Source organism: Aspergillus pseudotamarii, assembly GCF_009193445.1.
Source record: "Aspergillus pseudotamarii strain CBS 117625 unplaced genomic scaffold BDV38scaffold_36, whole genome shotgun sequence".
Taxonomy (NCBI): domain Eukaryota; kingdom Fungi; phylum Ascomycota; class Eurotiomycetes; order Eurotiales; family Aspergillaceae; genus Aspergillus; species Aspergillus pseudotamarii.
Genome location: NW_022475050.1, coordinates 269,507 through 292,018, shown reverse-complemented (window position 1 = coordinate 292,018; position 22,512 = coordinate 269,507). Strand labels below are relative to the sequence as shown.

At 47.9% G+C, this 22,512-nt stretch overlaps 5 protein-coding genes across 5 annotated transcripts; 2 read left to right on the top strand and 3 right to left on the bottom strand.

The window, feature by feature from the left end:
* Nucleotides 1-152: 152 nt before the first annotated feature.
* On the bottom strand, nucleotides 153-3,160 carry BDV38DRAFT_284239 (transcription factor domain-containing protein; the record flags this gene model as incomplete). The annotated part of the gene is made up of 7 exons (XM_032060218.1): nucleotides 153-981; nucleotides 1,038-1,589; nucleotides 1,659-2,331; nucleotides 2,400-2,555; nucleotides 2,628-2,767; nucleotides 2,840-2,973; nucleotides 3,032-3,160. 7 exons carry the CDS (start codon nucleotides 3,158-3,160, stop codon nucleotides 153-155), a joined length of 2,613 nt encoding a protein of 870 aa, XP_031912306.1.
* A 4,500-nt stretch (nucleotides 3,161-7,660) lies between these two features.
* BDV38DRAFT_117813 (uncharacterized protein) lies at nucleotides 7,661-9,734 on the top strand. Its single transcript, XM_032051072.1, has 2 exons — nucleotides 7,661-8,188; nucleotides 8,918-9,734. Exons 1-2 carry the CDS (start codon nucleotides 7,924-7,926, stop codon nucleotides 9,481-9,483), a joined length of 831 nt encoding a protein of 276 aa, XP_031912305.1. The 5' UTR covers nucleotides 7,661-7,923; the 3' UTR covers nucleotides 9,484-9,734.
* A 1,973-nt stretch (nucleotides 9,735-11,707) lies between these two features.
* Nucleotides 11,708-13,519, bottom strand: BDV38DRAFT_117768 (Eisosome component PIL1/LSP1 family protein). Its single transcript, XM_032051071.1, has 4 exons — nucleotides 13,168-13,519; nucleotides 12,912-13,045; nucleotides 12,672-12,855; nucleotides 11,708-12,608 (listed from the first exon to the last, which is right to left on the bottom strand). The coding sequence occupies exons 1-4, from the start codon at nucleotides 13,283-13,285 to the stop codon at nucleotides 12,001-12,003; spliced, it is 1,044 nt and encodes a 347-aa protein (XP_031912304.1). The 5' UTR covers nucleotides 13,286-13,519; the 3' UTR covers nucleotides 11,708-12,000.
* A 784-nt stretch (nucleotides 13,520-14,303) lies between these two features.
* On the bottom strand, nucleotides 14,304-18,285 carry BDV38DRAFT_117728 (ssDNA endodeoxyribonuclease RAD2). Its single transcript, XM_032051070.1, has one exon. It carries the CDS (start codon nucleotides 17,902-17,904, stop codon nucleotides 14,491-14,493), a length of 3,414 nt encoding a protein of 1,137 aa, XP_031912303.1. The 5' UTR covers nucleotides 17,905-18,285; the 3' UTR covers nucleotides 14,304-14,490.
* Nucleotides 18,286-18,712: 427 nt separating this feature from the next.
* BDV38DRAFT_294058 (tRNA (34-2'-O)-methyltransferase regulator RTT10) lies at nucleotides 18,713-22,511 on the top strand. Its single transcript, XM_032062411.1, has 3 exons — nucleotides 18,713-18,805; nucleotides 18,859-21,582; nucleotides 21,633-22,511. Exons 1-3 carry the CDS (start codon nucleotides 18,788-18,790, stop codon nucleotides 22,362-22,364), a joined length of 3,474 nt encoding a protein of 1,157 aa, XP_031912302.1. The 5' UTR covers nucleotides 18,713-18,787; the 3' UTR covers nucleotides 22,365-22,511.
* Nucleotide 22,512: the final 1 nt, after the last annotated feature.

Sequence of the window (22,512 nt, the reverse complement as noted above, 5' to 3'; positions counted from 1 at the left end):
AGAGTATTATATCCGTCATATTGCTTCTGGCTCACTATCAATGGGCATCCCCGGTCAAATACTAGAGCAGGGATATATAAATGTAAGACGTCGCTGGAACCGCATGTCGAGGGCTCAGCTCACAAAGGTTCGGTCCTCCACTGGTTGATTGATTAGAAGAGGTTCATAAATCCCCGGGGCATCCACGCAGGATAGTCCTCTGCATTATCAGAATCATCGCAGTTGAACCCCATGTTCATTGGCGCCGAAGGCATTGATGGTGCTGTCATCCCAGCCATTGCCGACATGACATCGCTACCCCCTTGATCAAAGAATTGTGGGCCGAAAAGGCTCAGAAACTGACTGCCAAACTCCCAATCAGCCGTCATTGGGATTTGCCACAATTCTGGCTGTTGTATGTCGTCGGCCATAGCGGCCGGAAAAGTGTCATCCATTGGATACTGGTAGCTCTGCTGGATGGTTGCACTTGGGCTTTCATGGGCCTGGCTAACTGGGTACCCGCCTAGGAGCGGATCGTTCACAGTGGGTTGGTCCGCAGTGGGGGTGTCTTCTGAGGCAGCGCTAGGGCTTTCAGGAACAACATAGCCCGACGAGTTAATGCGTGGAAGACCTTCGAGTTGAGGAATGTCAACATGACCGGTAGAAGACAAATGGGATACTTGCTCCCTGGATGGGGAGCTCGTTTCATTTCGTTCTTGGGTGGTGACCGATGATGCCACGGGCTGGTGATGTGTATCGCTTGATTTGAGTGCCTTTTGTTCTCGCTCAACGACAGCCCGGGCTACTCGCTCGAAGTTAGCACACATCTTAGTCATGAACTTGGCGTAATTGCACGGCCCGTCGCCGGGTATGAGCGTTGCGAAGAAGGTTGCTGCCATGCTTAGATGCTGCAAATCTTCTCTGGCGTTGGGGTGCTGACTGTCGCGTAGGATATAAGTGAATAGTATGGTAACTGCCAGGAAAATATAATACAACAGAGACCTACGGTTGTATTAGCGGGAGGTCCAAATTGATATCTCGAGAATTCAACAACTCACCAGATCCATGCTATGTCCCCCCATGGAAGGTTATTCACAAGCTTCAATGTGTCCCGGGCAGCCTGAACACAGATTGAGCTCGCCTTAGTCGACTCGTTGAAGATAGTTTTGTGATCAACGTCCCACTTGACGTTAATTGTAGAATGCCGCACATAGGCAAAATGAATAGTCAAGGGCAGACGATGGATCATGATCATAGAATTAAAATAGCCAAACTGCAAGCCAGCAGTAGCAAATCCCACCAGGAAATCCTCGCTTGCTCCTCTCGGCTTCAATTTTTGGGTGAAAGGGCTTGCCTGATGCCATTCCTCAAGCTCCTCCCGGAGCTCCCGGACGACTTTGTAGATTTCTTTGGGAGACATTTTCTGCAGAGCCTTAACAGCATAAAGCTTGCTATATATTCGGCTTCTTATGAGCGTCATGTGGCAAATCTGGCGGAAAAAAGAAGCATTGCCGTGCATTGTAAACTCATCGTCGGTATCCACCTCCGGAAAACCGATATCGAGATCGTCTGGATGCTGGGTGGGCGAACTACCCGTCCGTATGCATGCGCTACACCATTTGGGCGTTAGCCTCTGATGAAACGAAAAAAGAAATTACCATATATTGGACGGGTGTTACCTCTGATCAAGGATATAGGCAACCCAGAATACCCTCTTCCTCTGTTCTTGCTCGGCCTGGGAAAGATGGGGTCTAGGAACGTCACGATGGAGCCCCATTCGTTGACAGGCCCGGATGGCGGCTGTTATGATAGGTGATGCTGACTGAGTGCCCGAATTTCCTCGAAGAAATAAGGCCATGCCAATAAGGGCCTGCACGCTCAAAATATCGGTCCTCCGTAATGTCAGCTCCGCAAAGACTGACATAGCATTTTTGTAATAAAGCCAGGCTTTCTCCCTGTCTCTCTCTGACTTCTGACAGTTGGAAAATCGGTACTCGTAAGCTAAAGAGAGGATAATATTGATGCTGGCCCAACGGGCAGCATCATCACACGTCTGTTGCGTATATTGCCATTCAACCAACTGCATAAACGTCGCCTCGTGGTACAGTGGAAATAACCGGTTCACTGTGCGAAAATAATCCTTTAATAAGGAAAAAACTTCTGCTCTCGGAGGCAAGGGCTTAAAGACTGTAGACGAGAACACGTCATGGAATACATCTGGCCGCCAGTGATCCCAGGGGCTGTCGTGGTCCTTGTCCTCAAGTAGTAGAGTAAGAAACCTAGAGTCCCCTGTCTTGCTCTTGATCCACTCAATCCCATCTCGAGATAAAATGGACAAGAATGAAGATCGTCCTGGTAATTAGTCAGCCAACAAGTGCCTTAGAGGAACAACATAGGGGGTATAATATTGTCTGACGTACCGTAGTATCGAGAGTCCTCTCTAGGGTCATAGCGGAAGAGGGGTGGCTGGTGTAGGGTACTATCCCAAGGTAGCTTCTGGCTCCGCCCGGCAGACTTACTCGACAGACCTGAACCAGACGGGGCGTTTGACTCTTCGTTTGCAACATGTATTGAGTCTTTCGATGTTAGCATACTGCAATGACGGCCCCTCGAACCGCAAGGTTCGTTTTGTGCATGATCAATATCACTTTCGTCCTCGGAGCTGTCGTTACCATCTTCACCACCAGAATCAAGTTGGCTCATATCTTCGTCGTCTAGAAGACCTGCAGCGCGAAGTAAAGACTCAGTCTTCCTCAAACGTTCTTCTAAGTTTTTCACGTAGTTCGTTCTAGAAGAGACTATTTAGCGAAAACAGACCCTTGACTAGCTGTAGGTGAGAGTTGCAGTGATATGCCGATACCTTTTCAAATTATCTCTCTTCTCTTTCCTTGTGGTGAATTTGCACGTTATGTTACGACGCATACATTGAATACAGGCCGTGTCGGAGCCCTCAACCTCGCATTTGACTTTCTTCTTATAACACATCTCACACGCCTGCCCAGACGAACTCAACTAATGCACCTTGTGCCGGGCACAGAGGAAGGGTTCTTACCAATGGGTTACGTCTTCGATTTGCAAGACCATGGCCGTTGCTTAATCGCATACCCTGTCGGGAAACGGAAGAGCTGTCCAGCGCTCCCCAAGATGGCATAATCCCAGCATCGCGCGCTGGGTTTTGCATGTTTCTTTTACTAGATCAAGCAGTTGAACCGCAGGAAGTGTAAGTAGACCGGGCCCGTGCCCCGGTTTCACCAGATCATGTGTTGGCTAGAAACCCGCGGAGTGGATTTGGCACCGGTCCACTACCAAGACCGGAATGTTGGTAGACCCGACGTTATCTTAGGGTTGAGGATATGATGTTTTAAGATGATGAGAAAGCATAAAAATAGAAATTAGAGAAGAAGAGCCGCGGGGATTTGACGGTCAGTCTCAGTTGGATCCCACCGAAGTTGGACAAGGCCGGAGGACGTGGAGGAGCAGACGGGGAAAGCGGGCGAATGATAGGGCCACCCAGCTTGGATCTTAACCTGACGGCCCCATTTGGTTCTCTGATGGTCTGTTAGTGTGGGAAAGGGAAAGCTTTTGCCGCTTATCGGTCAAGATGAATAGACCAGGTATGACTGCACGATTATCCTATATGGTTGGTATATATACACATCGAAAGGGATCATATAGACAAGAAGGAAGTAAAATCCAGAAACGAGAATGAATTTTTTTTTATTTTCCTTTTTCTTTTTTTTTTACACTCTGGTTTCTTTTCCCGGTGCGGGTTGAAGCGCCATTATTAATGTTCAAAGTTGATGTTCCCTTTTCCATTTTTATGTCTCGGGAATCGGCGCTTAGCACATCCGATCCGGGCCCACTATATTTCTTGATATCAAAAGGGTCTGGATGTCTAGAACGCGTTGATGATAGAATCACCACTACAAGGAGCAAGTGGTCGCAGTGCACATACTTATCTCTGTCAAGGAGCTGGTAGTTAGCGGCTAGACCACCCTTGTGAGTACATAACCTGAGCTGCGACTATTCCCTCATAACTAGTGGTCCTTCGGCGTAAACGTCACAAGGCACTTGGCCTTTTGTTTGATTTTTAGAAGCCCGCTGTTGAGCTGAGGATCAAAAGCCACCATGTTATACTTACAGCGAAGAGTAGTCTTCGTGAGTCTTCGTGCCGTGTTTTAGTCGGCCCGGAAACTGCAGAACCCTTTTCCGAATCCACATATCACATTGTTTCGCTCAGCTCCAATCCAGATAACTATAAAGCGAGTCCGTGGGTACTCGTCCGAAAGACGGTTATTCTGACGATGACAGTTTGGAGGAATTGAGCTTATGTCCGCAATTTAGTCCTTAACTTAGCAACTCCACAACGATACATTGACCATTTTGTCTGGGGAGCAGAAGCTGAGTTATTGAACTATATTGCGCCCGAGATGGACCGCGGTTCAATCAAAGGTTTTATCCTCCTCTCGGGCGCAACGCTACCTTGAGTGACAACTGAACAGCTCTTATAGGATCTGTTTTCTTGTAACTCGAACATTTGATATCGAGGGTCGGCTAGCGTGGCAGGAATTTTCGGATTGCTAAAACAGTGATCTTTGGAGAAACTGTTGACCGTGCAATGACCTTGGGTAGGATTGATAATGGGGGCTAGAAAGCGACAAATACCCAGATTTGTCAGTGTATGAGATATAAATCCCAAGTCAAGTAGATCGCAAATGAGTATACTGCACCTGTAGAAGATCTTGCGACTGTAGAGTTGCATCCTCGCTCTATCTGGGGGATATGTTCTCAGCGCGGAACAGGATAGAGCGACTGCTTATCCCTTGTTTCTGCTATTCTGTCAAAGAGACGTGTATCTTCCGTTAGTGTGGCGCATTAATAGATTTTTGGTGTCGATACAAGTTGGTTTCATGTCATCGATTTCATAGCCAAATGAAAGTCCCAAATTTTGTCCGGCACGAAGGCGAACACTGGAAGATGCAGCTTCCAAGTGACGAAAGTAAACAGGCATCTACGGAGTATGCATCTGCACGGATAACGACTGAGGGCTGTCAGGGCCGAATGCCTTACCTCGAGGGTAATTCGAGAGTCTCAAGACGTGTTGGTAGTGGGGACGAGGATTTAGGGTCACGACTGCCCTTGCTTTGGACTGCCTGGATTCCAAGGCTGCCTCTCACGCAATCCGCCAGAGGACTAAATCACGCCATTCTTTACGGAGGACATGTCGAAAGATAGTGAGAAATTGACGAAATACGTTCAGTCATCTGGTGGATCAAGGCGCATGAACTAGATCCATGCGGGTGCATCGTTTCTACAAGCCACTTCTGTTAGAATGGTACGGAGTCCCGGTAGTTTTTGACTGGTATTAAAATCTAGTCGCAGTACAGCACCACGAGGTCTAGGAAAGTTATATACGATTGCGAATATGCATTGGCTTGCAAGCCTTGGAACTGGAGAGCCGTGGCTTATGCCCAGACCGCATGCAGACGCCGCGCTAACAAGGATATTGCTCAGGCTTTAACCCTAGGTACCCGCACATGTCGAAAATTGTCAATTAGCCATTCCCGCCCCCAATAGATGCGAGTGGCGAGTATGTGCGCTTCGAATATAAGAAGGCCTCCCGAACGAAGGCTTTTTCATTGAATACGTAGTATAGATCAGTAGACCAGGAGTAAAAGCACCAAGACCGACCTCAGCTTCCTTCAGCCAAGTCCTGGAGACAACAGATGAGCTGTCCTAGATGGTTCCAGATGTAGATGTCGATGGCATTCATATAAAGAAATCGCCCTATGGATATGACGGAGATTGCGCCTCGCAAATAGAAAGACTCATTGGTAGATTGCGGACTTCACCGTGCGGATCTTATCTTGTATACTAAGCACAGAAATGGTGAATACGCCGCTCAAATTGCCACACCACGAAGTCAGGGTGGAGTCTAACACTAGAGGGCCGGCTTTGTGTGTGAAACTACACCAGAGTGATTAGTAGTGAACCTAATTGATGGTGGGTGGATTTGTAGGTATCATTGAGACCGGAGACCCCTGGCTAACTGTGGATCACATAATCATGACTCTCCTCAGTGTAGATACCTGGGTGTCGAGGTTGTACTGTAGGGTACTCCATATATGTCCCGAGGTCAGTAGGTCAATTCCACGAGACATATTTCTTGTTTTCTTTCCCCACGCCTCTGCTTCTCGGATCATGTTACGTATTGGAAGAGCTGTGTTGGTTGATGTCGACGATCAAACCTTCTCTTTGGAAAAAGTACCACGGAACTGGATAAGGGGAGGGACTGTTTCTTTCCGCCGTGGAGCGCGGGGAAGGCCGCCAGCAAAGGACAATGGAATAATAATAGGATTCAGAACTCAGGAGGTCGAGAAACGCCAAGCTTTGCTGCTTGCCTCGTAAGGTCATAAATCTGGACGAAGTTTAGAGGACGGCCCGCGTCATTTAGGAACGCGTAAGGTATGGGTGTGATTTGCTCAAGAATTGGTATGAAACCATATTTGCTTAGGACTAGAAGTCTGGAACAGAGGTTCCTTTTTCCCCGAAGTGGAGTCTGGTTATGGACTAAGGGATAGGATAGATTGAAAGAAGCCATGGAGATGGAGATTACTGACACGCACTCGGACTTAATTTACTTTACCGTATGAATGGGCCGTCACTGCATGGTTAGGTACTTGAGTACTTGGCGATTATGCCAATCACAATTCTACCTCCAGTACGTCGGAAGTACCTGTAACTTTCCTGATCCACTCAGATATCCATATTTTGACAGTATCTTCCCATACACTAACTGTACTTGACGACACTTACGTTGCAACGTCGTATGGATGAACAGCCATGTGCACGTAATTTTCCTCCCCTTCCCGTCCCCTTATTGATGGGCGGAGAAAGGAAATCCACACATTTGATCATGATATACCCCCTCAATAGGACAAATATCATGTTCTACTGGGCGTTGAACTCTTTCTTCTTATTTTTTATTCTTTATATCTACCACCCATATCCCCCCTTCTCCCCCCCCTTCTGTGTTATCTCTTTAATCCGTCACTACACCTCCGACCTTTTTCCTCCCACCCCCCCCAAAAATACAACAGTTCCCGCCGTTCCGCTGAGAAAGCGGTAAAATTACCATACACTTACTCCCGAGGCTGCAACTGGCGAACCAGAGCGTGCGATCACGACATTTCTCCATTCTATCAGATCATCCACTAGCTTGGACGGGCGTGAGACGATCAGCTTTCTTGCCTTGTTCCAATTGCTCGCTGCCGCTACGCCAGCTGCTTGTCCCCCCAGCTGGTGCTCCATCAATCGTCCATGTCTCTGCGTTGGTGATATTGGTCCTTTGGTGTGGTTCTTTTTCGCTCCTTCTGAGACCCCTCCCGAGCCCCCATCCGGCTTCTATCGTCTCCATTCGTACGAGGTTTATTACCGACTGTGTTCATCCCCGTCGCGGGCCGTTATTGTTGTTGTCACTATTATAATTATTGTTCTAATATTATTTTTACTCGTGCTCTTGCGTACGTGGCTGGTCACCTTCCGCGCTATGCGACTTGCGATGCAGTGATCGCAGAACAGATATCTTTGCGACAAGTCATACAATCTTGGGCCTGTGAGACTCGTGCATTCCTGGACCAATTCCGAGCTTTCCCCCCCTCTTTAAGCCAATCTGGGGTTTGACTTTCTTCTCTGGTTCAAGCTTGTTCTGGCGCCATCGCCTTCCAGTCTGGTTCCTGCTCCTCTCAAGAAAAAAAAGCAGGAAAAACGAAAAAAGAAAAATATTAAATTAAATTAGGTGGGCGCAAGAGGTAATTCAGAAGAAGAAAAAAGAAAAAAAGGAAAATTACCAGAAACTTAAATTAAAGAGGCAAAGACCAAAACGAGGCCATTACCAGAACGGACACAGCTCTAAAACCTCTAAAAACCCATCGCGCAGCCAATATGTCAGATGAGCACATCGCCCGTCAGACAGCGTCAAGCCTCGATAGGCTTGAGAATTTCAACTTCTTACTCTCCCGACACGATCCTGCCCTGGCAAAGAGTCGACATTACTCTTTCGACGCAGACTCAGCCGGTTTGGCTCCTTTTCAGAACCTCAGTATGGATTACGATCAGACCGAGGGAATGGGCGGTATTTCCGTCAGTTCCTACGATAGCATCGAGGATGAACGGAATCCGATCGATGTGAGAGGGTATCCCTATCATGGTAAGTCTGAGCTTTTATGACTCTCAACGTTGCATTGTTTGCGCCATCTGCTCGATCCCTGGTTCGTGTCTCAATTTTGTGGTCTTTGCGGCATTAGGTGGAAATGGTAGAGCTATTGCTGAGGCGCACTCGGATCGTTGTCAAAGCTGATCTCATGCGTCTCCAACGAAAATACCTTCTTTCCCTTTTTCCGGGGAAAAGCTTCTTCTTGTTTGTTTTGCCCATAGTTTGTTTGCAATTGTTAATCTTGGCTGTCATTGTTGCCTTGCTTTCCAACTCTCGTGGATCATTCCATACTCTGTTGCCCACAACCTGGTAAAGTCGAGGTTTAACTCTGGGCTCATGCATATTTTGCTTCATCTGTCTCTCTATTGTGTTTGCCTGTTTCCCCCACTCTTTTCTCTGTCTTCTTATTTGCCGATTTTCTTATACCCCTTTGGTTGTTCTCTCATTTGCACCCGCATGCCTGGTTGATCACGGAGACGAGCACGCAATCCATCACACCAATGACAACGTCGGTAACCTTGTCGTTGGTGTTGCCGGACCCTTAGCCACGCATCTCCCTCTGTTCATCTAAAGCTTCCCTCCAAGGGTCTCATGTTCCCTTTGGAGCTTCCCTCGTATGATAACACTTGCTCCTTCTTTCTGTCTTATCACCTTGGCTAGATTCATGCTTGCAGCGTTGCTGTCCTAGATACTGTCCATCCCGTTACTTACATCTATTCCCAGCAGCTGATAAACACATCAACTACTCCCTCCCCGACCAAATGATCTCATATCCAGCTCACCCGATCTACCCTCCAATCTCTTATGGACCTGATGATCTGGGTCATGCCCCGGGGGCTCTAACTCCCTCCGACGTCTCATCATCCATATCACCCCCGAATGGTCAACTCGGCAACACCAAGTACAGCACGCAGATCCCTGGTGATCACCTCGCTTCTGCACTTTCGCAAGAAGAGCATGTTCGTCGTGCTGCCGAAGAAGACCGGCGGCGGCGAAACACCGCGGCTAGCGCCCGGTTTCGCATGAAAAAGAAGCAGCGTGAACAGACGCTAGAACGGACAGTGCGAGAAACGACTGAAAAGAACGCTACTCTCGAGGCCCGCGTGGCCCAGCTGGAGATGGAAAATCGATGGCTGAAGAATCTCTTGACTGAGAAACACGAAGCGACGAGTAGTCGCATGCCACCACCACCGGAAGACAGCACAGCCTTGAACCAAAAAGGCAATAGTGGCGGAAACGGCCAAAAACACATCCAGCCAAAAAAGAAGGGTGTGGGCACCGATAACTAGAGACTAAAACGAAGAAGTCTTGTTTTCCTGTTGCCTTGTGTATCTTCAGTTTTTCCTTCTGTCCCTCTCCTTCCCCTCCTCCCTTCTGATATTACTACATGCTCATGTTTTAGGCGTTAGTTCTAGCTTCTCTTTTTCGCATCTGTCTTCATATCCTCTATCTTTGTCTGGGCTGGTTATCCGTCCCATCCGTCCTATGATGGAGGCAATTGACGATGTAATGACCTTTGATCATTTGTGTTTTGCTTTGTGCGAGTGCGAGTGCGCGATCTGAGATATGATATCAATTTTTAGGTTGCTTGGTTCTTCTGTTCCTATCTCCCTCTTTTTTTCTTTTTCTCTTGTTCGCCCTCCTGTTCGTTTTTTTCTCATTAGTTATGCTCGGTGAATCTTGCAGGCAAGTTGAGGGGGGGCGGGCGGTCTACGATTTTCTTGTGTCCTCACGGGTCAGAGTCAGGGTCAGGGCCTCCTTCGCCCTGTCACCCACAATTGGAGTATAAGGATGGGGGATTCAGTTATTATCGGTGTTAAATTTGGAAAACCCATATCACACGTTGGACTTGCAACATATGATCCTACCGTGCCCGCAGTAGCTCAGCTTAAACCTCTGATAGGTACTAGAGCTGAGAATCAACTGATGGCGTTCAATTTTCTTTCATCCAGAGTTTATCCTAAGACCGCTCCGCGTATAGATTGCAGGCGAAAGGTATACAGGATGTATGAATCACACACACACACACACACACACATATCTATATAGAGGATCCGGCACATCCGGGGAGGTTGGCTTTTGTGACTTGAGATATATATGGGAAGCCTTTCTTGAACATGCATTCGCAAGGGACTCGGACCTGGTCAGGCTGCGATGTTGTCTTGGTCTTTTTCTTTTCATTTTTTTTTTTTTGGGGTTACAGCTGTTCTATCTTGGCGCTTACTACAGAGTACTGGCTACTACTGCTACCTTTTGAATAGTGACTACTAGTATATGCATATCGGGCTTGAGCTTTCCACCATTGGGCGATAAATCTAACCAGAAAGAAGGCACTGTACTCTACTATAATCCACAGGCCGCCATTGTAAGTCTATGAAAAGAAACGATATGAATCTCAGGGAGCAGAGATGCCCTCTTGAGGAACTGAAGCCTGAGTTAGATGTATACACAGATACCCAGTCTTACGGAGAACAAAGCAGCTTGATCATATAGACGACACGTATGAATGCCCTACAAGTACTACGGAGTACGTAAGTAACAGGTGAGGAAAGTGATGGACAGGTCACTCTTTGGAAAAGTATACTAATCCGCCACGAACATGGAACACGTACGGTACATACAGAATACATACACATACTTGTACATATATACCCGGATAACAATAAGGGAAAAAAAAATAAAACACCCCCTCGAGTGATGTTTCATCACTCTTGACCGAAGAAAAGCGGTCAGTCACAAAGCGCGGAATCCGGGGAACAAACTAAGCAACGGGACCATGGCGTTGACATCATACTCGTTCGGCTATTTAAGGTCCAGAAGGAAATTCCGGGGCGACCAACGATAATCAGTACCAAATCAGTCCACGATTACGGGAGCGTACGAACGTTAGTGGAGTTTCGAGTTGTCTTGTGAGATGAAATAGTCCCGAGATTGGCATTTGCGATGATACCGGCGGTCCTTGTTGTGTCAAGCTCTTAACGCTTGCTTTGGATGATCTTTGGTACTTTCAGGAATTGTGGTATCTGTCTGCTATGTATGCACTTCGTATGGACGGAGTACTACGGAGTAGTCCATGTTCTTATCGCAGATGGGACACAATGGTGATCGTCCGCGATGTTACTTGACTTGAGACAGATCGACGCCAATGACCAATCGGAGATAGCGAGGGGGTTTAGCAAGTGGACCTGTCTTGAGTTGAAGCGGGAATTAAACGTCGTCATCCGTATCTACTCCCGATACTTGAAGTATAGGAGACAATGATTGTCTCATGAACTATGATCTTCTACCCGAAAAGAATTAATTACTCTCCCTATCCTGAGCAGCCCGAATGACCAATTCATAATCGCTATACGAATATTCTGTCGCAGATAGTATGGTATTACATTATTCAATTAAACAATGACCCCCTCCCCTCTCCGACGGTCTGACCCATAGTACCACAAATATTCCGGTCTCTCGTTTCTTTGCCCCGTCGGTTCATTTCTTCGGTCAGTATAAACATTGTTCTCCATCCGTGAATAGTAAGAGGGTCATGACATCATCAGCCGGATCCGAGGCGTACAACGGCCAGAATGGGCATCTGGATACAATCTTGTCAGGTAGGTGCCCTTGGAAGGGTTGAATTAAGAGTAGTAAATAACACACGGGTGGTAACATGAACAGAGATGAAATCACGGCAAAACGACAACATTACATCAAGCGGGACTTCAATCCGGAGTATCACAAGGATGAAAAGACGAGGATTCGACAAAAACCATCAACGTATCATATACCAACGTTGATGTTCGTGGCTGCAATCGGCCGCCTTAGACGCTGACAGGCTCGCGTTCTTCTTCTCGACCCCGAGCCTCTCCGTCCACGGTGCTGGCGACTTCCTCACCATCTTCAACATAAGTTGCGTGTTGATCAGCAGGGACCCACGAGTCCCGATCGCCCCTCATGGGCTGGTCCTGAGTAGAAAGGTCGACGCCTTCGCGGTTCTTGCCGATAGCCTCTCGGCGACGCTGAGATAGGGTGCGCGTGCGCTGTGACACGTCGGACTTGACGGCGGCCTTGGAGGTAACCCAGTTGGCGAGTGCCTCTTCGCAATCCTGGATGATAGCCTTGCTGGCATCGTATCCATCGTACGAGGCACGAGTTTCACCGGGGGTGACTGGAGTATCGTCGATGAGATCCAGAAGGTGTTTGCCGTAGCCGGCGATAATGGCCACCTTCTCACAGTGCTCACGGAGTGCATCGAACTGGTACTGGAAAGCTGCCTTGAGCTTCTCGCGAGTAATGTTGGAAAGCTGAGCCTCGGCCACGAGGGACTCGGCCTCCGCGCGAACCAGCTCTTGCTCGAGAACAACGATCCGGGGAGAGTTCGGGTCCTTGTACTTGAGCTTGGCGATCTCATCGGTGATCTTTTGCTTGCCTATATAGTTCGTCGTAAGGATCAGTCTAAGCTATGGGACTTGACCAACGAAGATCAACTTACGGTCTCGGCTGGGCTGAACGGAAGCTTCGATGTTGCGAATGCTCTTGATGGTGACACGGTACTGATCATAACGGTCGACATAGAGGTCTTCCAGCTCTCCAATTTCATAGAGCAACACGCCGATCTTGTCCGTGATGTCGGACACGTCCTCATCACAGTTCTCACCCCAGATGGACAATTGTTGCTGTGAACATGTTAGTCGCCATTCCCATGGTTCATGTGCATCTCTCTCGCACGTACAGCGGTCTCCATGCGCTCCTTGGCTACCATTTCCATACTGCGCATGACATTCTTCTCCATCTTAACGAGCTGGGAGAGCTTCCTTGCAAGGTCGGGTCCGAATGCGCCGGCGGCATTCTTACGGAAGGCATGGCCTGGGCCAGTAGGCATTGTCAGCACCATTTGCGTAGCAGCTTCAATCGCTGCCGGCGGGGCTGCTCGCAAGGGAAAACTTTCATTTGCCGCGAGACAGCCGAAGGAACTCGGACACACTCACCGAAGCCGCCTTTCCCAATCCATCGGTTTGTCTTGGTCGTGGACAACGGCGGAGGCGGATTCTCAATCTGCGATGCGGTGGGCATGCGCGATTGGCGCATGGAGTAGGTGCGATGCATAGCTACGGTTTGTATGGGAAGCTAGATGCAAGCGAACGAGGTAAAAGGATACAGAGAAATCAATCAGAAAAAAAAAATTTGGAAGAGATCGTCTGAAAATGGATGATGCGGTTTCTTTGAAGGTTCGCTTTGCGCAGGAGTGACGTGTACCAGTGGGCGCAACGGGATGCGACGGAAGGACGATGAGGGCACGAGGGGGAAGGAACTGCAACCGGGACCGACGCAGTGAGCGGACGAGGTCTCTGTACGGAAGGGCGAAAATCGTATACTTAGGTCAAACCGACCCAAGGAACGGGGGATGGTACTTTTGTTTTTTTTTCCTGGTTGAACCTCTTTTCCAGCCTTCTTTTCCCCCTTAATCCAAGTGAGAAGAGAGCAGTGGAGTTGGTCTGTTGCAACAGGAGAACCGCCGGTGACGTCGAGACTACTCGGGAGGCTAACCCGATTCGGAGATCACGTTAGGCAGTGATGAACAATTAATGTCGAGCGTTTTTCTCAATTGACAAGTGATTTTACATGAGCTCAAGTGAACATGAACTTGCAGTTCCAGCAGATCGTCTTCTGCACCGAGGGGAAGGAATCTGCGGGGGAAGGAAAGAAGAAGAATATAATCTGTTTCGATGATCATCAAGAGCTAAGCCGTGATCTGCGACGTCATTGCGAGCCCAAAAAAAGAAAAAGGACATTTTTGTTCATTTCACTGATGTCATCGATTCCCGTCTCTGAAAAACTCTTTTCTTTGAAGAGACGAAAAATCTCAAACGGATGTCATCACGCACTGTTAAGGTTACCTTGTCCAGGACCCTCTTTTGAAAATGAATTCTCATCTTGATTTGGTTTATTTATAAACAAGTCGATCCATCGTGGTTCCAATTCAACTTCGTATCATAGCGTTTCACCCGGTATGACATGCTTTGCAACAGTTTGTACAACCACGCATGATATGTGATATGCGACTAGTGTATAAGGTTAATTTAAATTCCAGATCGAGGTCAAATGATCGACTGTCTCCGCATTAGGGATCGTCGTCAGATCGCATCCCGAGCTATTGGCTCCCAAGCAACATTATGTGGCTATGACTAACAGTGGGGTTGTGCGCCATCTATAGTTTATTCGAGCTTCTATTACATAACAACCTGGGAAGGAAGAAGGGGGAGAAAAAGAAAAGAGGAATAATAATAAAGTAGAGAGCGAGAGAGTTTTATTTACTTTTTCGTAATAGTTCGTCGGGTCCTTCGTTTCTTTCCGGTGACATCATCACCACTCACACTATCCTTAGCCTGTGCACTCCGTTTAGTACCTATATTTTTTTTCTCCTGTGGAGGCTGGGAGGAACCAGTGCTTTCCAACTGCTCCGCTGGGTTGGTCTCAGCTCTGGTACATTGTGTAGACTGGACTGCCTCGCTCCTGGCTTCGTGTCGAAGTCGGCTAAATGCTTTTTCCATTCGGCTCTGGCCTCCGCTGCGGACACGCGGTGCAAAAGCGCCGGCCCCCTGAGGTCCTTGGAAGAAAGCTGTGATGTTAGACTGCGTGCCTTCCTGCTCTCTGCGGTTCATGTCACGGATAACTGGCACCAGAACTTCATCGGTCCGTTCCTGACTCCACCCGATCGTCGCCATCAGAAAATTGCGCAGGCCATGTAAATCGGGGACTCCCCACTGGAAGGGAGATGGATCCGAATCGACTTCGGGTTCGAGATATGCCACATCAACCTGGCCATTCGGGAAAGAAGGTGACAGAAAGATTTTAGAAGCCTGCTTCCTGAACTTCTTGTAAAAAGCAGCATGCTCCCCGTCGGATACGTTCACTCCCATTTGAACTTGGGTCCACCAATCACGGAACTCTTCCAGGTTAGAAAACTCAGTGAGAATTTCCAGCGCTGTCACCGGCCCAATGCCGGGGATACCTTCTGTATAATCACTGCCAAGTAAATGGGCAAAGCTGATAAGTTTCCTTCGATGGAGGGCATATTCTTTCTCCAAATCAGAAGTTAGATAGCATTCGACAAATTTCCCTTGGTTGAACATGTTCTTATAGACGCGTGTACCCCCGAACAAGAAAATATCGCTATCGTCAGTGATGATGCCATCGACGAGGCCCAATGTCACCAGCTCTGCACATTGAGCCTCGGCTTCCATTGGTGCGGTAATGTAGGGCAAGCCAAACAGCGTTAGAAGTTGCTGACACTCAGAGATCATGATTTGAGACACTTCATCCGCGTCTCTGCGATCCTTCTTCTGTTGGGATCGCAGCTGTTTGAGCTCCTGCTCGTAATCGAATGTATTCTCGGTGTGCGACGTAGAGTTCAATGTAGCCGCGAATCGGACATGTTCTTCACCTTCAGCCGCAAGCTGTCGCATCAGTTCCTCATCTTCTGGGTCTGAAAACCCATCATCTTCCCCAGTTATATCTTCAAGCTGATCAACTCGATGGCTTTGTGACTCCACCTCAGGAACGACAGTGCCAGTTGTCGCCTCTTTTGGGTGTAGCTCAACATCTTCAAACTCGGGAGATGGCGACGGTTGGGTACGCAACAGGTTTGCCTGTTCATCCCTACTAGCCTCTATCTCATGGGAAGTAGATGGTTCATGGGCAGTCTCTGCAATAAAAACTTGTCCGGGAATGTTGATAGCTTCAGGAGCTGTCGTAGAAATCTCACGGAATGCAGCCGTGGTATCCTTTGTCGGGCTCTGTGTCTTGTTCAGTGTTTGTGTAGCCCGAGGCTGTTTGCACTCCTCAGAGTTTGCTTCCAAGTCAATCACCTCATCTGAGCCAGGAAGCATATCAACATCAATGACTGTGGGGGTTTGATGATTTTTCAGGAAAACATGGTCTGGGGTCATGGTACTATCTCGATGAGTTTCCAATGGGCTATCATCGTTATCGGCAATAAACTCGGCAGTCGAGCTCCCCCCAGAAAACCAAGGTGGTAACGGTTGTTCGGTCATTGTTTGCTTTGCTGGTTCTTTTTCGAAGCCACCTGCATGCTGATCGAGCTCTTCATGTTGGGGCTTTTTTATTTTGAAGGGCTTGTCAAGCTTGATAGACTCAAAAGGGAGAGGCCCATTAAAAGGATTATTCGAGACTGGGTCTTTCTTTGCCCTCTTCGACTGCGCCAGGGCAGTTGCAAAGTCTATGCCATTGTCATCACCATCGCTTTCAGGACTGAAACCTAGTATGGTTTCCTTGAGCGGAGCTAGAGGAACACTGCTACGATTGATCGAGATGTCTGGCATGTCGTTATCGTGTTGATCTAGAGGAGATGTGGGTCTCAGCGACATTTCTATCGCTTTTTGAAGATCCTCATCTTGACTCTCTCCATCCATCTCAAATATATCATCAATAGCGCGACGGCCGCGGCGGTGTGGTCTTTCGTGCTCATCCTCTTGCACGAAAAGAGAGTCATCTTCATGGCTCTGTGGCAGACCATGAGTGGCCCTTCGCTCAGGGTTCTCCTGCATTTGCTGTCTGATCGAAGCATCGAAGATGCCTTCTCGAAGGAACTCAAGTTTGGGAAGTCGGTTGAGGCCTTCTATGGGCACATCCTCAAAGCCCCCGTCGTCTTCCGAATCTTCATCCTTCTCTGGACATATTTCTTGCTTGCCATACTGGTCGACATCGATAGGTTTGTGCTCCCGCCCTTCATCCTTATTTCCTACGACACCCAGCGCCCAGCCACCTTCCACGGCATTGTCCTTGACCAACACATACTCCTTACCGCGCTCTCCAGCAATCCGCTGGCCCGATTTATAGAAAGCATCTTCACCATTCATGCCGTTAATATTCATCAGACGTTGAGTAAGGTCATTTCTTTCTTTCACCCTCTCAATTTGGAACTTTGAGAAGGCCATACGATCGGGAAACATATTATCAAGCTGCTCCTTAGAATAACCCATGCGCAGCCGACTTCGTAGTCGCGCGGCATTTAGGATATTATATCGATCCGTGGCAGGGAGACTCATGAAAAATGGGCTATCGAAATCGATCTTGGAGAAGTCGTATAGGTTAATGTCTTCACCTCTGTAAAACTGCTTTGCATATTCTTCAAGTTCTTCACGAGACATAATCCGTGGATCGTTTGGAGCCCCCATCTCTTCCAGTGAAACATGTAAATCCGGGAGGTGGTAAGCATCCCTTTTCCTGAATGACCGAGCTTGGCGCTTCTCTTTCTCGGTCATACCAGCGTCTTCGACATACACCGGAATATCCGGGACTTCCTCTTGCTCTCCAGACACTCCATTTTTGAGTCTGGCTGCCTCTTCCTCCGCGGACCTTTGCAACTGCACGGCAAGCAGCTTCCCGGCGGTTCGTACGGCATCCTCTCTGCGACCCTCCCGTCTTTTCTTCCTGCCAGCTATGGTTTGTCTTTTAAGAATCGGTGCACCACCGTCAAACACGAAGACCGGCTTTATTCCGAAGTAAAGCAGCTTACAGATGCGACGGAAGAAGCCAATGATATGAGAATTACGAAGGGCATTCCCTTCTTTATCACGTACAGCTTTCAAGAACTGATATATCCAGATCGACGCATCAACCGCTAGGCGCTTCTTATTCAGTGTCTCTAGTTTTATAGGCCGCGCGCAAGGTTGCAAAACGGTCCAAAGCCCATGGACACCCATGCTGACCTAGCGAATGGCGGATCTAAGGTTGCGTCATAGTAGTTACCCTCGAGTACATGACCTTATGACGCACTCATAGACCAAACAGTGAACAGTATACACGGTCTTGAAGGCTCACGAAAGTCGACGGCCCAACCGGTGGGACGACCCTCGACACTGCGATAACTAGAGATGATTGTAAGTAACTCCCTCGGCTCGTGTCGCCACTGCGTCGACACGAGAACCGCGATATCACGTGCTCAATTATGCCTCTTTCTGGACGCTTGCCTAACGTAACTGGTAAGCGAGCGACGCATGTAAGCTGGCGACGCAGCTCTATATTCCATACAACTCAGCCCTTTTTACTACTGGAATATCTCAGCAACCACAAGCTATAGTAACATAATATTCGAAGATAGTATATATTAGTACTTTATCTTTAATCTATAAAGGAAAGAAGTTTATATAAGCGATAATTCTTTCAGTATCAAATATTACACCTGTATTTTTGATATTTCTACTGGAAAGTGTAAGACTAAAAATAGAAAAATAAGAGAAAAATATTTCAAGCCTTTTTTACCCTATAATATATTATATATAAAATATTATATCTTAGCAATCTCTGGTTGCTGAGATATCCAAGTAGCAAAAAGGGCTGATTTGTATAGAATACAGAGCTGCGTCACCCGCTTACATGCGTCGCTCGCATACCGATCACCTTAAGGCAAAATTTTTATGTATTACATAATCCACCTCGCTAGTTATCGATAACTTAGAAATTCTGGAATTTTGGAAATGATAATCGAGGCATGTGGGGAAATGCTGCTGTAGAAATTTGAGCGTCAGGAAACTTTTCATTCAAAAATTCACGGGCCTGCAAACTAATGTATTGTTCCTTGCATCAATGCATCTACCGCTCGAGGTTGGTAATCGATATTCAATACCGCACAATGCAACCACTAATCCCACCCTTAGCACATAGATGTCTGCCTCCCTGTAACTGCATTGAAAGCACTTGATTTGGGAGATGCAAGACTTGTTTTGCAAGGACAAGGGCCGTACTCTCGGTTGATTGATGATGGCAGTGGTAAAATGTTGGCCGAATTAAAGACCTTCAAACGAAACAACGTCCATGGGTTCATAGTTCTGAATCAGAAAGACGAGCAAACGGGTAATTCATACGCACAAGTTCTAGCTTGGGGAGGTGAATCGTTGAGAATCATCGACTTGTATTTTGCTAGAAGTGAGGCTGCTGAAACCTCTGAAGCGTCCTTGGTTCCTATCAGTGCGGAATATCTAGCACCAGATTGGATTCTGGCTGGGTGTGCGCCTGACTCCATTAATGGAGTGGACAGAGCTTACGTGCTGACCGCCCATAATAGTCTCCTTGGGCTTTATGTAGTGCATGGAGGCTCGTCGACATATCCGAAATCGATTCATCTTCAGCAGCTCGTGGCTGGAGTCAAGTCTATTCTCTACTCAGCCGATACTATATCATGTTCGGCATCGCACGTGCTGATTGCTGCTGGAACCGTCTTTGGTGAGGTGATAGTCTGGTCTTGCTTTTTGGATGAAAGTGTGCATCTTAGTCCCAGTGCTGTTGGCTCCATCCATCATTTCTTCACCGGCCATGAGGGATCTGTTTTTGGGGTCCGGATATCTCCTGCAATTGCCTCTTTACCTGGTCGCCCCAGTGGACGGTTCCTGGCGAGTTGTAGTGACGATAGAACAGTCAGGATATGGGATATCTCAGACTGTGAGTATGCCTCTTCTAATGATCCTTCAGCCTATTCGACGGACGGCTTTGAACTTCGAAGCACCGGCTTTGGTGGAGCAGCTACTGGCGATGGCCTCGGCTCAGAATCCTGTGTGGCAAGTGCCTTTGGTCATAAAGCTCGGATATGGAGTGTTCATTTCTTGCCTACAAGAGCTGAGGATCAATCCAATATGAGCCTACTCTCACGTGGTGAGGATGCAACTTGTATAGTTTGGAATCTCAGTTGGGAACCATCAGCTCCGAGGCCGAAGTTTAGTTTAGGTCAAATCTCTTCATGGCATAACCATACCGGAAAGCATATCTGGTCTTTATGCATGCGCAGCACTGCTAAGGATACAACGGTGTACACTGGTGGTGCTGATGGTGCTATAAAAAGTTTCAAGATAGAGGTGAATGAGGAATGTGCAGTTGTTTTGCCGAACAGAAACAACAGCATTACTGCCTCGGCTGGTCCTGGAATATCTCAATCTAGGGTCGATAAATCAGTTAGGGCCTTCACCTTTGTTACACCACAACATTTCCTAACAACGACTACACGTGGCGAGGTGCAGGTTTGTTGGATCAGCCCGGAGACTTCGACTGAGAGCGTCATCCTCAAGGAAACACTATTTCATGAAGAAGATCTCTCGTCTTATTGTGCCATAGCTTCCCTGCCACAGTGCGGCATTGCGCTTTTGGGCAATGCACAAGGATTAGTCCGTCTGTACAATCACAACACCAGATCACTGCTCAGAATTGTTGAAAGTGGCCCAAGGCCATTGGTGCTTTTTGCCCTTGATTATAACCGTGGTACTTCCGATTCGCCTGAGACCTTATCTTTCATCTCATCCCACGAACAGGAAGACCATTTGAGTCTAATCAAAATATCACTATCAGAAGGCGAGGTATCACGAATTGAGACCCTAACCTTAGCACTTCCTCATAGTTTTGGAGTAACTTGCGCAAGCTTGATTTGTGGCAACCGATTTGTGGCTCTTGGTAACGCGCACGGTTCCCTTATCCTATATCGCGTTGGGAACACGATGCCTATTCAACAACCCATATGGAATCGTAAGATACATTCTAAGGAAGGTATCAGTCATATATCATCGTTTTCGTCACTTTATGGAGAAGCCAGCCCTTCCCTTAATTATTTCCTGACTTGCGGTCGATCTGGAGTCTACTGTGTGCACGAGGTGGAGACCGACGGAGATTCAGAAAACTTGGCTACTGTTCAAACGATCCATCGCTCCAATGCTACTCGGACCATTGAAATAGAGGGTGCTTACATTGACAGGCATTCCCAGGATCTTATGCTGTATGGGTTCCATGGAAAAGAGTTCGTTTTGTGGAACGAGACCACGCAATCCGAAATTGTCAGACGCTTATGTGGTGGCGCGCATCGGAGATGGGCCTTCCAACCCAACCCGGAGGAACCTGGTTCCGGCTTGTTTATATGGATCCAAAAGAATCTCAATGTTCTTCAAACTCGGGGTGATGCTAACCGTACTCTACGTGCGGGAGGACATGGACGAGAGATCAAGGCTATGGATGTAGCGCACTCGGCCGATGGCCCTCTCTTTGCAACTGGGGCGGAGGATACTATCGTGCGTATATTTGCACCGACAAAACCAAACGAAGAAAAGCTGTGGGGCTCCTTTAAATGCCTGCGGGTACTGAAAAAGCATCTAGTCGGACTGCAGCAAGTCCGCTGGTCAAAGAAGGGGAATTATCTCTTCACCAGTGGCGGGAGCGAGGAATTCATCGTTTGGCAGGTTCGCTCGATTCCCTTGTTTGGACTTGCGACAAATGCAGTAGCCTCAGTCCGGGATGATCCGTTCTCTGATCTTCGAGTGACCGGTTTTGATGTATTGCAGGTGGATGAGAATACGTCGGACGGCAACTTCCTGTTCTGCCTGGTATACTCTAACTCCACACTCAAGGTAAAGTTCCGTGGCCATTGCTCTCCTATATCCTTTGCTAAATCATGTAGATATTCCACTATTCTTCGACGGTCGACGGTGGCAACTTCACCCTACTAGCGGAGGGCACTTATACAAGCAATTGCCTCACCGAAGCATGCTTCCTGCTGCGCGGCTCCTCCCTGAGCCTTTTAACAGCCTCCACAGATGGTTATTTCACATTCTGGAACTTAACCTCGGTCTTAGAGCCGTACTATACCATCTCTTCGGCTCTTCGCCTGAAACAGCCCATCGGCACGTTTTCGATTACCCCCAAGAACATCTCATGCGAAAACAGATACCAGACTCATTCGAACAGTATCAAATGCCTGGAGCTTGGCCATCTATCGGATGCAATTTCTCTTGTCATTGCGGCCGGTGACGACAATGCACTGACGCTCTCCCTACTGAACACGAACTTCACGAGCAGTGAGGCTGGCGATGCTACCACAATCACAATCCCCGACGCCCATGCAGCATGTATCACAACGGGCAAGATACTCGTGCGACGTCAATGTCAGGACAAGGGAACCATGCTGGCCGTTATTGCTACTTCAGGTAATGACCATCGGGTCAAAATCTGGTGCGCTGAGGTAGATGTTAAGAAAACCGGAGCGAACGCAATCCAAGTGCAAATGATAGCAGATAGATATAGCTCCGTAGCAGACATATCATCTCTGGGTCTCATCCGCGAAGATTCTGGAGAAACCAAGCTTCTTGTCTGTGGTGTTGGCATGGAAATGATGGGCATCCGACTACCTTAACTTGTGCAACCGTGGTTACGATGTGATGTTTGCATGGATCGGATGCAGAGAATATAGAGAGTTTCAATATTAAGCAGCCCAGTTTTTTAACCAAGTATGCTGCTAACTGACATTAACATCAGTGTATAAGTAAGAGCTGTCTTGTGAA

Bases quoted from the DNA above. Each gene is read 5' to 3' on its own strand.
- BDV38DRAFT_117813 (XM_032051072.1), top strand. From the start codon at position 7,924: ATGTCAGATGAGCACATCGCCCGTCAGACAGCGTCAAGCCTCGATAGG. The intron at 8,189-8,917 runs GTAAGTCTGAGC...ATCTATTCCCAG, and splicing joins GAGAGGGTATCCCTATCATG to CAGCTGATAAACACATCAAC.
- BDV38DRAFT_117768 (XM_032051071.1), bottom strand. From the start codon at position 13,285: ATGCATCGCACCTACTCCATGCGCCAATCGCGCATGCCCACCGCATCG. The intron at 12,856-12,911 runs GTACGTGCGAGA...ACATGTTCACAG, and splicing joins AGGAGCGCATGGAGACCGCT to CAACAATTGTCCATCTGGGG. The intron at 12,609-12,671 runs GTAAGTTGATCT...CGAACTATATAG, and splicing joins CGTTCAGCCCAGCCGAGACC to GCAAGCAAAAGATCACCGAT.
- BDV38DRAFT_117728 (XM_032051070.1), bottom strand. From the start codon at position 17,904: ATGGGTGTCCATGGGCTTTGGACCGTTTTGCAACCTTGCGCGCGGCCT.
- BDV38DRAFT_294058 (XM_032062411.1), top strand. The intron at 21,583-21,632 runs GTAAAGTTCCGT...TAAATCATGTAG, and splicing joins ACTCTAACTCCACACTCAAG to ATATTCCACTATTCTTCGAC.